Source organism: Schistocerca piceifrons, chromosome 3 (assembly GCF_021461385.2).
Source record: "Schistocerca piceifrons isolate TAMUIC-IGC-003096 chromosome 3, iqSchPice1.1, whole genome shotgun sequence".
NCBI classification, from domain to species: Eukaryota; Metazoa; Arthropoda; class Insecta; order Orthoptera; family Acrididae; genus Schistocerca; species Schistocerca piceifrons.
The window spans coordinates 945,682,928-945,696,969 of record NC_060140.1 but is presented as its reverse complement, the minus strand read 5'-3'; the positions used below and the strand labels follow the sequence as shown (position 1 = coordinate 945,696,969).

General features: G+C 40.5%; 1 protein-coding gene across 1 annotated transcript in view; it reads right to left on the bottom strand.

Moving 5' to 3' along the window:
- LOC124787677 overlaps positions 1-3,121 on the bottom strand; it is a 622,327-nt gene extending 619,206 nt beyond the window's left edge. The window contains exons 1-2 of the mRNA XM_047254496.1: positions 2,676-3,121; positions 1,937-2,037 (exon numbers count right to left, since the gene is read on the bottom strand). Coding sequence (XP_047110452.1) covers positions 1,937-2,013 — 77 coding nt within the window. The 5' untranslated portion in view covers positions 2,014-2,037; positions 2,676-3,121. The remainder of the gene's footprint in view (positions 1-1,936; positions 2,038-2,675) is intronic.
- Positions 3,122-14,042: the final 10,921 nt, after the last annotated feature.

Here is a 14,042-nt window from a genome sequence, read left to right as displayed (position 1 = left end):
GATTTTTTTTTTTAAAGACAAAAAACACTAATCAGCTACTGAAGCATCTTTATCTTCTATGGGTTGCAGGGGTTACGACCCCTGGGGAGGTGGGTGGGTATCCATGCATGGCTGTCTAAACTTACACGTTGTAGCAACGCAAGGCGTCTAAATTTGTTTATATTTAGTTTGCCTCCCACCCAAAACACTCCATTTCCCGCGCTTGTCCCGTTAGTGTCATTAGGCTTCTTGTGGAAAGTGTGTGTGTTTGTTTTTGTTTCCGCCATATTTGTGACGTCATGGGTCAAAGCAGACGGGCGGGATCGGACGCTTCCGTATTTCCGGATCGCGAAGATTAAACTAATCACAGTCGCACACAGAGGCATTTAAGCAGACATCAGAACTGAACAGAACGAACCCTAGTACTTGATACACCGGAAAGTATCGCCTGCCATGCATTTCTCAGTGGTTCGTGAAGTACAGATGCTTATGTCCACTTAGATACATTCGGAGGGAAAAGCTCTGGCAATTACGCCTACTGTCTCGTAAAATTGAAGCCCTTTACTATTTATGTTAATCTCTGATTCGGTCGCGCCGAAGAGAAACGTATTGGGAATTAAACTGACACATGTAACACCAGCTTTCGGCTACATTTAAAAAACCGAAATTAATGTGTGAATACGTTGCTGCCATCTACTGAAAAGATGCCAACCATTACTTCATGGCAACGCAACTGCTGCTGTATTCGTCAGAGCAAACTAAAATACTAATAAGTGGAGCCCTAAGTTTCGTCCTATATAAAAAAAAACTGTTTTCTACTTGATGAAAAATGACACGAGGGGTTATAATACAAAAACACTCGTAGGCATTTTTCACAATTCCTCTCGGACTGGTACACTTGACTATGTGCCCAGACATTGAACTGGTTTGTCGTTTGCACTGTACGTTTCAGCCCCTTACCAAACGACTTACGTCGGTTATAACTGATAGCTTCTTCTAGTCCAAAGACAGCTGTTAAGTTACACAATTCAAAATGCCCTTGGAAACTACGAGATCCTAATAAATGGATGATTCACTCGAACTGATGAAAACAGAATACAAACGAACTGCTCTTTTTTACAACAGCGACAAATTTTTACTCGCAATCGCTTATTTCTTCGAACAATTTGAGTTGAACCCTGTAGCTCAACCGTATAGTCTGTTTAAAGTATGATTATATGAAGTAATGCAGGTGGAAGACCTAAAGTTAGGCACTTAAAAACGCCACGGGCGTAGTAAAGTTGGCGCACAGCTGTACAACAGTGCGTGGAAGCAAATTGCTGTCAACTAACACGACCAGAGATCGCATTTTGTGAAATTGTGAGACTTAATTTCACAATATCTAAGGTTTGTTTCTTTTCTAGAATTTTTTTGTTTCGCTGGTTTGAATGTCTATATGCATCACGTAGGATATCCATTACACGTAGTTGTGCTGTCACCTACTGAACGATACAAAACATGAAAGACAGGACTGGACTGAAAATTATATCTTTTGCGTTCAGTGACGTTAACTAACCAAACAGTGTACCATGTACGCCTCCGATAGAATGTCAAACTTACTGATCCCAAAACGAATTCTCACTTCAAATGATAAAGGATCTTTTAGCAGTTAAAAGAAAAAATAATAACGTTTCACTTTCTTCTTATGTCGCAATTTGCCACGGGTGAGCCACTGTGTATCATTTGCCTAGGGCGTCGCATTCGCTGCTGTCTGTTCCCAGAGTTTAGATCCTCATTTACAAGCAATATTCAAATAACATCGAAGATTAAAAATCCTGACAGCTATGTTACCCGTTAAGGAAATTAAAGTTTAGTTGGTAATAAAAGTATACCTGGGAAATGTGTGCCCTGCGGAAATTTGGCATAATAGGCCGACACATATTCATGACGGATAAAAGCAAAATCAAATGTTACTCACCCTCTCTGGAAAAGATCCACATTGTAGAACTTGTAGAGCTCTACTGAGAACTCCACCGTGGCCTGAAGCTCACTCATGGCGGGACGTTAGGACTCGCCATCCTGCGAAATAAGTTTTTTCTCATACAGTTGCACAGATGGACACGAAATACGAAAACGAACGATACGATGTCTTACGTAATATTTTAGTGTTTGCCGCACTGAAGCTGCATCGTGATCTTTCGCTCAAAGTGGATGAATGCAGCATGAACGCCAGTATGACATATGATACCAAATCCGATGACTACACTCATATACCGAACGGGATCATAACGACCCTCAAATTTTTTGCATGTTTCAGAGAGTGGAAATTATGTGACGCTAATACAGCAAATGGATGACTGCAGGCTCTTTTTACACTTCTTGGAACAAAAAATGCTGAATAAAATGTCACGTAAACATGTCTCTCACATGCTGTTTACTAACCTCTAAGGGAACTTTGGAATACTGACATGCGTGTAATGGCATTCAGCAATATCTGCTCTAAGCGCAAGAACAGTTGATAGAGCACACAGTCCATCAACATTCTACTGCGTCTCCAACATTTTTCATACTGTTTGTTAACGGGAGTCAATTGACGCATGAGGAACGTCAATGCAAATCATAATTATAACAATGATTATAGGCCTACATATTTTCAGTTTCAATGTTGTCGTTACTAGTATTAAAGAAAGTGAGAATATTGTTTACAGGAAACTGACCTTTCCACTTTATCAAGCGACGATCATTCTCGCAGATCCTGTATTAGAAACACTGAAATTCTCATGAGGGAACTAACTGAATCGGCTGAAATGCAACATTTCTTATTCCACTGTCAAGCAAGTACTAGAAACAAAAAATAACTGCACCTTGCAAAAGACAACTGAACTCATGCTGAATTCTTGACGCATACACACGCAAAACAGCTCCTTTTGAAATTATATTTTCGCCGCTACATATGACACTATCGATTACAAAAAAAAAAACTCTTACCCTGAAATTAATAAAGTGCTTAAGACAAGCAACGTCACACTACACTTAGGCGCACACGACAAACACCGAAAAAATAACTTAAAACGCGGTATTTTATACATAGTCCGCCTCATTCCGAAATGTCAAAGCCACCCCGCCGCCATCATCGAAACTTGTTTCTCGGATTCATCATTACCAACAGTTCTACAAAATGTTGAATACTTGCAACTTGACGACAAAGAAAAATTTGACATATAACATTGTAAACAACGTGCAGAACACGTGTCATATCTTAAATATATCTCATACTCTATATAAAGCGTGTGTTACACGTGTAAAAGCGTGCACAAATGCTCCGCCCGCTACCGGAACGGCTGCTGTTGGCAGCGCTGATACTCGTCCTGACATCTTACGGAGAACTGTAAGACTACTTGAACATCTGCAAAAGAGCCATCTGTTAGTCATTGACGAAGCGTTGAAGGACAAACAGCTGCAAAGTTCAGCTGCAGTCGACGGATTCTGCTTTTCGGTCGTCTTTGCAGGTGGACAGGGAAAAATAAACAAAGTTGTAGTGCGCACATTTGCTTATATTTCTTCGTAATACGTTAGTTATTTGGTTTGCTAGTAGTTAAATATGTGTTACACTTACGTTATTGTCTGTTAATTTTAATTTAGTTTTTCGGCCACAGATTTCAGTACTATTTCTCGTGATTAGGAGTGCCGTATTTATATTTTCTCTTAACTTTGTTAGTTAATTTATACAATGCAAGCATACCCCCCCACGTTTAGAACATCAGGGTACCGTGCGTACTGTTTCGGACGAATGACAATACGGGAAAATGGCCTTACAACAGAAAAACAAATATGAAGTACAGGAAGCTGTAACGCTTAGAGTGATGTTAAAAGTCTTCGTTTCTCATTTTATTTGCATATGTAACGGTAAAGTACAATCATCGTATAGTACGTCTTTACAAATCTAACATCTCTCAATACGACGAAGTTTATATTAATTCCCTTAATGGTCGATTAACACTAGTTTTATACTGACTTTATCGTTATTATTTAATGGGAACAGCAACGGCTCTGACTTTCACGTAAAAAGAAAAAGTGGAACAACAGAAAAACTACAGTACAATTGAATAAATGCGATTCCCACTAAATGTTGCCAAACATGTTTACTGCTGCGCCAGCTGCATAACTGTTTGTATTAAAGTTATCTTCTTTTTTCGATTATTCTGTCATTACAGCGCAGTGTAGTGAAGTGGTACATGTTTTAATCTAAATTCGACAGCTTTCCGATACCCAAAAACTCTTGACCTCGCAGCACTTCAACGTCATATTGTCTAACCTGCTCTTGAGTCGTCTGATTTACAAACGCGTAACGACACTAGCACCTTACAACAAACATTTCGCTACAGGGAATTCCATTTTCAGAAAAAAAGATTGCTCTACTACAACGCAACGCTTCCATGTTCTCAAAGTCATTTTCTCTAACAGAAACTCGACTTTGTAACAATCTTCCTCGAAATATTAGCGAAATTAAAGTCCTTTCAAAACTTCAAAAGACAGCTAATGGCCCACCTTCTGTCACAACAAGTATCTCTTCCATATACTTGTCTGCAGCTCACTTTCATCAACCCTCCCTTCCCCTCCACTTTTCCCTTCCCTTGTCAACACAGTTCTCTATCGAAATTCTCTTCTTTCTCAAAAGCCATTGTCACTTTCATTTTAATATTCTCCTCTTTTATTATCCTTTCCACTTCTTCTAATATAAAACAATGCTACAAAAGTGCTAAACTAATCAATATCATTCTTTATGCCTCCATTATTTATTATTATTATTGCGAATTATTAATTTTATTAATAATGCAAATTGTTAATTAATTGAAGCCCTTAGCTGCCGACAGGTGTTGTTGATATACCTTGATGGGGGCAGCTGAAAATGTGTGCCCCGACCGGGACTCAAACCCGGGATCTCCTGCTTACATGGCAGACGCATAGAGCGTCTGAGCCACCGAGGGCACAGATGAATAGCGCGACTGCAGGGACTTATCCCTTGCACGCTTCCAGTGAGACCCACATTCCCAACTGTCCACAATTCTACTTATGTAATGTGCCTAATAGATATTTGCCCATCCACTCATTACTCGCGCACACTTTGGGGATTCCCGTAAGAGTTCGGGCAAACCGTACGCATTCGCACAAACGAAAGTCAATGGCTGGGTAGCCATATATATATATATATATATATATATATATATATATATATATATATATATATATATATATATATATATATGATGATGATAGTAACTGTTCTGGAAAGAACAGATACCATTGATGACCGTGCAGCTTGTCTGGAGTAAATGATAATTAATTGAAGCCCTCAGCTGCCGACAGGTGTTGTTGATATACCTTGATGGGGACAGCTGAACGGTCATCAATGGTATCTGTTCTTTCCAGAACAGTTACTATCATCATATACATGCAAATTGTTATATGGTGAAAGAGATTGTGTGTTTGTCGCAACAGGTAAGAAACTCAAATCCACCAACATAGAAATTGAAACTGCATGCGTTATTGCATGAGCGAGACTCGGGCATCAACTTTATCATCGGATCCTTCAATCGACACCAGATTCACCTTCAAAAGACACCAAAAACCTTAGGGAAAACCTAAGTTCAATAATGCTTAAGTTCCTGAATCATGCTGTCATCATTGGAGGAGATTTTAATAATTCAATAATCGACTGAGAAACTTACAATATTGTTAAGTGTAGGGCGTGACAAGACGTTCTGCGAAACATTACTAAACGATTTCTTTGGTAACTGTCTAGAACATATTGTTCGGAGGCCCACTTATGGTGCCACTGGAACTAATAGCAATAAATAAAGAGACTTGACCTCTTTATACGCTCAGCGAAGCAGATAAAGAGGCAGTTTTGTTACATCTTAATAAAGAATTTAAAAAAGACAAGTCTACTCCAGTCTAGGCCGAGGATGTGTCTGCAGACTCCACCTCCACAGTGATGGGACACTTACTTACCTGCCTGTCGCCCGACAATAAAGAGTGATGGTCTAGCGTGTCGTTTCATTTCATAACAGAACCGCTTTAATTGTCATCCGCGAAATCCTTACAGCACAGTGGTACGTCGACGATACTCTATGCCTTCCTTTGTTGCCCTTCAAGGCATGCCATCCTGGGCTTAAATCGTGCCAAACCATACCTTGGCTAGCGTTGTCGCTGGATCTCTCTCCAATTGGAAGCGTACTGTGCAATATGGGCAGGGCCCTCCAACTAGCTCGGGATTTTGACAATCGAACGCGCCAATTGGACAGAATTTGGCACGATATCACCCCAACAACTGTCTATCAGTGCCAAGCTGAGTAACTGCTTGCGTAAGGGCCAGAGGTGGACCAACGTACATTACTGATCTGCTCAAATTGTGAAGCTCTTTCTGTTAAATAAATGATCCAATTTTTATGAAATTCTAATCATTTGTTTGTCTGTTCATGTATATCATATCTACCGATTTCCATCTCATTCTGATAATTTCTTTATGTTGGGTCTTTTTTTTAATGTGATAGATTCGAACAAAAGAATATTACGTGGTGATTTCTTTCGTAAAAGAAACGACGTATCTATTAAAGATTAGCAACGAGAGCAGGCAATTTGAACTTTATTGTCGTAAAATTACGTCAGAACTCGTAACCTGTTAGGTGACCAAATGAAGAGAGGGGCCGCTGCGGCGTACAAACAAGGCGAAATATTGCGGAATTATTTTTGACAGCACTCGCAACGAAACCAGAACTGAGAAAATGAATCAAATAGATACGTCCACATGACAACAATGGAAATTCGAGAAACCTTAGCTTTTTTATGTCGGAAAACACTGCCAGGCGTATGTGAAAAGATATTCAACGGCAGCTGGAAAAAGATGGGCTGGATGTTGCGTTGTGTAAGGCTCAAGGTCTTGACAAAGCCGCGTCACATCGAGGAGTACAACGAAACATTCGAAAAATCAATACAAAAGCTCTGTTCAGTCCTGTGCTAATCATTCCTTAAATATATGTGGAGTCCATGCATTCTCATGTGTTTCCTCTAGCATTACATGTATCGAAACTGTAGAGTAGTCGTAGTCGTTCTTCTCGTCTTCTGCTATAGACAGGAATTTATTTTAAAAAAATTGAAACTATTGCCTGACACTAGCTGGAGTGAGCACTTCGGAAGATAGGTAATATCCATCCAGGAAAAGCCTTGATACTACATCTGCAGCAAGCTTGCTGATTCCAACAATGTACGACTTGAACCTTTTTGGCGTAAGTCGGCTTTTGACACACAGTACTGGATGATGTAAATTTAGCCCAATAATATCTACAGTTTCCAAAAATGGCTTTGGATAAAGGACTCGCCAAATTAAAAACCCTGAATAAGTTTTAGTGACAGAACAAACTGCATTTATTGTAGACAATGCTGTTACTTTTGGCACTACAAATGCAATAACAATACTGACCGACGAGGAAGAAGGAGGAGAAATAAAACAATGCCGGGTGAATTACTCATGACGCTCGATTGTCGATTCAAGAAGTAATTCGTCGATCATTGTTTCAATCTAGTACTGGAAGTGTTACAATGGTAAACGACCATGACTGAAATTACCAATATTTTCCACGCTGTTGAAAGAAAATTTATGTTTGAAGCGTCCGATAACACTCTGGCTGTGGCACTAGAGAATCTGGTACAAATTTACGATAAGTTTGACAAGGAGCAGGAATTGCCGGCACGGTAACTCTGCGTGTTCGGTCAGAGGGTTAGCTGCCTTCTGTAATAAAAAAAACTGAGTTAATCGATCAACAACGAACGTCAACGGATGTATTACGACGTCCGCCCCGAGCAGATGCAACGAACAAAAGCGAACAAAACGAGATAAAAAAAAAAGTGGTCAGCACGACAGACTGTCAATCCTAAGGGCCCGGGTTAGATTCCTGGCTGGGTCGGAGAATTTCTCCGCGCAGGGACTGGGTGTTGTGTTGTCGTAATCATCATCATTTCATCCCCATCGATGCGCAAGTCGCCGAAGTGGCGTCAAATCGAAAGACTTGCACCAGGCGAGCGGTCTACCCGACGGGAGGCCCTCCTCACACGCATTTCATTTCATTTCACCAGTATGGACATTACTGCTAGATGAACAGCCCAAGATATCCTTCAGTTTATAATGGAACTTGAGTGAACCATTATCCTGTGCATCACTAATAGTCCAATACGTTTTAATTATTTGTCTTGGCTGCGTCATGCGAGAGAGGTTTTTCTGATCTTACAAAAAATATCTTCCCTCTATAATGAATCAAGAATGACTAGCCAATCTGTCCATTTTATCAAATGAAAAAGATTTCAAAATAAATAGATTTCAGCGAAGTTATTGAGAATTGCAGTAAAACAGACACCAAAACGTCTACTATAATAACATTAATGATAACTGCTATCTTGTACTGAGGCTGCTAAACTAACTGATATTATTATTGTAGAAACTTTGTTTCCGGACATATAAAATAAAAGGTAATTTTCTCATTCTGTTCTTTACTGTTAAGTTGCAGCCTGCTTGATGGCTTCTGTGCTAAATACTGATTCATATTCAAAGTTGCTAGCCTATACGTTTAAGTATGTATATTACAATTGCTAGAGCGTAGAGTACACACATTATAAAAACTTGGTTTCTTGTGGACTGGTCTCTCACAATCCCAAAGAATTTCTGATCGTATACAAAGACTGTTAGTAGTACCAAAGTTAGTATACAGAACAATGGACGAGCAGGAACTGTAACTAAGAGTAGCAATCCAAAAGCAGACACGCGTAATTCCGTCTCAAAATGCTCCTTTACAAATAAAAATCCAACGGAATTGCACTAATTTCACTCTTGCACAAATGCAAAGATGTGTGATATACTCTTACATATTAGTGCCAGTGATGTTGAGAAACAACTGAAATCGCTAAAATTGAACAAAGCTCCAAGGCCCGATGGAATACCTGTCAGAATTTTTGGCTGAGCTAGCCCCTCTTTCAAGCATAATCTACCGCAGATCTTTCAAACAGAAATCCCATCCCAAAGGCTGGAAGAAAGCACAGGTCACACCCGTCTACGGAAGGGTAGCACAGGAAGTAAAGGTAATGTACAAAACTACCGTCCAATATTATTGATATCCATTTGTTGTAGACACTTAGAAAATATTCTGAGCTCAAACATGATAAGGTATCTCGAACAGACTGACCTCCTCCATGCTGGTTAGCATGGATTACGAAAACATCGATTATATGGAACCCAACACGCACTTTTCGCCATGACATGGTGAGAGAAGTAGCTGCAGCATTGGTTCAAATGGTTCAAATGGCTCTGAGCACTATGGGACTTAACATCTATCGTCATCAGTCCCCTAGAACTTAGAACTACTTAAACCTAACTAACCTAAGGACAGCACACGACACCCAGCCATCACGAGGCAGAGAAAATCCCTGACCCCGCCGGGAATCGAACCCGGGAACCCGGGCGTGGGAAGCGAGAACGCTACCGCACGACCACGAGATACGGGCAGCTGCAGCATTTCTTGATTTACGAAAAGCATTTGACTCGGTGCCACATCTATGCTTATACTACCGTACACTGAATCAAGCGAAATTTGTGAATGGAGCAGGAAGTTTTTGGTGGCAATGATGCAGCATGTTATCTTGCATAGAGTGTCATCGACAGATTCAGAAGTAACTTCGGGTACCCCAAGGAACTGTTTTGGGACCCTTGCTGTCCATGTTGTGTAATAACGACCATGTGACAATATTAACAATAGCCTCAAACTTCTCGCAGCTGATGCAGTTATCTATAATAAAGTACCGTCTGAAAAAAGAGGCTACAAAGGTATTCTGTCGAATCACTAGAAGATTTCAGAGTGGTGCAACTTGTTTTAAATATTCAGAAATGTAAAACTGTGCTCTTCATAAATAGAAAAAAAGTTGTAGCCTATGACTACTACATCGATAAGTCCGAACTGAATCTGTCAACTTATACAAATACCTGAGCGTAACAGTTTGTATGGATATGAAAGGGACGATCACATAGACTCAATCGTTGGTAAAGCGGGTGGCCGACTTCGATTCAGTGGTAGAATATTAGGAAAATGCAATCAGTCTACAAAGGATATTGCTTACAAAACACTCGTGCGACCCTTCCTAGAATGTTACTAAAGTGTGTGGGACCCATACCAAACAGAACAAACGGGGGATATTGAATGTACACAGAGAAGGTAGCGCGAACGGCCACGGATCTGTTTAACCTGTGAGACAATGTCGCAGAGATGGTGAAGAAACTGGACTGGCAGGCACTCCGGTAGCGATTGTGAGGACTCGATTATTTTGAATACAGCGCGTATAGAGGCATTTAAACAGTCAATATTTCTGCGCTTCATAAGTAAATGAAATAGAAAGAAGCCCAAATAACTAGTAGCCTCTCCAATGCACTTCACAGTTGTTTTGTAGAATATGTATGCAGAAGCAGATATTTTAGGGAAGAGGTAAGGAATTCACATCGTCGACTACTCAATTTCAGTTTACCGTTTTTCACGTAACGCACGTAAGGCGAATACCAGAATGATCTGTTCACCAAAGGCTTGAATGATTTTTTGAAGATACTTTTGCTGTTGAATTAATACTCTGCACTTAATGAAATCGATGGGATAATAAATTGTGATTTTCTTTCTCGTCTCTTCAGTGAACCAAGATCTCTGTTTCCATCTGATGATCCATTTATTTCCTCTTCCTTAAGCCTTTCTCCTGAAAAAAAAAGATTGTTTATCAGAGAATGTGAATTTTTTCACAACATGCTTAGATACTACAAGTATCATTAGTAACGAAACAACTGAGATACAGCACGAACCATAGATATTGACGCCGTGGGTTGTCTTGCGTACCACGACTATACGTAGGAGAAACCACACCGGATAGGTATTTGCAGGGAAAACAGACTAACCATTGGTGGATTTATGTCGGTCGGGTCCGCGGCGGAACTGAACTCACCTGACCCGCTAAATCGCATAAACACAAAAATACATATCAACCGTATTTTTTTAAAAAATGAAAATTATTATATAGTATTAATGTTTTATCTCCATTAAAATTTGGATCCTTTTCTTCTCAGCATCTGTCCCATCTTACCGGTGGGTGGCCAGCTCTTTGCACATCAGCTTCCATATCAGGACAGCTTTCGCGTCTTTAGCCGCACCTGTCACCGGGGACATATCTTTCTGTAACGTGTCAAACAAGGTCTTCCTTAATTAATACAATTAGTGTATGTTAATAATCACCAACTTTTTAAGTAATGGTTAAATATAAGTGCAAACGGATCCCAAATCCGTTAATCCTTTTTTATCACATTTGAGTTCTTAACTTTATGTAGGTCTACAGCATATACAATAAAAATCTTTTCCAAAAGTCCATGTTATCCACGTTCTGGTACATCACAAATTCTGATGAAGTTTACACAACCAAACCCTATACTATTGTTTCCGAAATCCATCTAATGCGAGCCTGTGTTACTGAAACTGGAATGTTTGTCAAACATCACATTATGGAGAGCAATTTGACACAATACCTATAAAGACCGGAGCCTGCTGTGTATTCACTGGAGGTTTTGGAGCTGCTGTACTAGTCCAGTCGTAGGCCAGCAGCAGCAATAGCAGCAGCACTTAGTTTTATGCAGCATTCAGTTTAGTCGTGTTCTTATTTGCTTCTGCGGAGAAGTGAACAGTAGCTGTCGGTGAGTGTTCAGTACCAGTATGTATAGAACGCGTAGGTTAGTCGTTTCTATTCATTACTTATACTTGGAAGTGATGTATAGGTGTTAATTTGTTGTCTGTGTTCAGTAGTAAATTTCTTTTCTCTAACTGTTTGCGGTTTTCGCGAGTGCTACTGTAACGTTATTTGACTTCGTAGCGTAGATCATAGCTGTCAAAGTGCCGTAGTCATCTGAATGACTTTGAATTAGCAGCCGCTGCAAACATCAATAATGCTCCAGTCTCTGACGAGTGACACCCAGAGGCAGCGGGGCACCAGTGGACCCACTTGAGTTATAAGGGAACGCTTAGGGCTAGCGTCTGTTGTGTATTGTAAGGTCTACTTGTTATTTACATTAATTGGTATATTGGCATTAACTGGAGCCCACATTATATGCTTAGCTTGTTGTCGTTTGTTGTTCAGAGTGGAGGTCCACAGTTTCATATATATGTTTGAGACGATCTTTTATGTTTACAAATAATAAACAATCACTTGGAATAATCTTGGTTCATTATTCTTCTGATCACACACAACATGACGTCGACACACTGGACGACTGAAGTATATTGGCGCTCTGTAAGTCAGATTGCCACCTTCACCCCAGGCAAAAAGTAATACAGTACCATCTTGTACGCATATGCACATCCGTCCTTTGCTAAAATATCTGCCAAGACTATTAAAGACAGGTCCACGCAAGCGCTACTGCACTCCCATGGCGGCAGACAAGCCCTGCGCCGGTGTTACTCAAATTAATTACGGTGAAAATTTAAATTATATTACAGGCTAATGATGCAGACAGCTCAGTGCATCCAATGACGTCGGTAATGTCTCACAAATTTGCCGTTACGGTTGAATGCAAAGTGTGTTATAGTGTTTCGATTGGACCGTGTTGAAAGGTTATAAAGGGCTAAAATACACACAAAAACAAAAATCACTAGAAACCCGGCAAAACAATAATTACCATGACGTACATCAAGCGATGTAAACAGAGGGTTACAAAACTCTTATTGGATATCGCTTAGTCACATGAAAGTTACTGATACGCCTTTATCAATGTTTCAATTAATCGATTGTAACAAAAACATTATCTTTTAAGTGAAACTAGTTGTCAGACGCGAGGTATTTTGACTTCCTGCTCTAACCGTTATAGATTAATTGCTTCAAAACATTTTCTAAAAAAGTGTTACAATTAGGATCAGCAGTGTTCTCATACCTACCAGGTTTTGCAGTTTGAATGCTGTAGTTGCTTGGGAGATGAACAGCCTATACAGGATGTTCTAGGAGGAATGTTCGATACTGAGGGATAGGACAGGAACGATAACTTGAAACAAAACACTTATTTACACTACTGGCCATTAAAATTGCTACACCAAGTAGAAATGCAGATGATAAACGGGTATTCATTGGACAAATATATTATACGAACAGTTCGACGACGTTTGCAGCAGCATCAGCTCGGAGACCGTGTCTGCGGTTACCCTTGACGCTGTGTCACAGAAAGGAGCGCCTGCGATGGTGTACTCAACGACGAACCTGGCTGCTCCAATGGCAAAACGTCATTTTTTCGGATGAACCCAAGTTCTGTTTACAGCATCATGATGGTCGCATCCGTGTTTGGCGACATCGCGGTGAACTTATATAAGAAGCGTGTATTCGTCATTGCCATACTGGCGTGTCACCCGGCGTGATGGTATGGGGTGCCATTGGTAACACGTCTCGGTCACCTCCTGTTCGCATTGACGGCACTTTGAACAGTGGACGTTACATTTCAGATGTGTTACGACCCGTGGCTCTACCCTTCATTCGATCCCTGCGAAACACTGCACTTCAACAGGATAATGCACGATCGCATGTTGCAGGTCCTGTACGGGCCTTTCTGAATACAGAAAATGTTCGACTGCTGCCCTGGCCAGCACATTCTGCAGATCTCTTGTAGGGAAGCGAAGCAGCATGTTGTTGTTGTTGTTGTTGTTGTCTTCGGTCCTGAGACTGGTTTGATGCAGCTCTCCATGCTACTCTATCCTGTGCAAGATTCTTCATCTCCCAGTACTTACTGCAACCTACATCCGTTTGAATCTGCTTAGTGTATTCATCTCTTGGTCTCCCTCTACGATTTTTACCCTCCACACTGCCCTCCAATGCTAAATTTGTGATCCCTTGATGCCTCAGAACATGTCCTACCAACCCATCCCTTCTTCTTGTCAAGTTGTGCCACAAACTCCTCTTCTCCCCAATTCTATTCAATACCTCCTCATTAGTTACGTGATCTACCCATCTAATCTTCAGCATTCTTCTGTAGCACC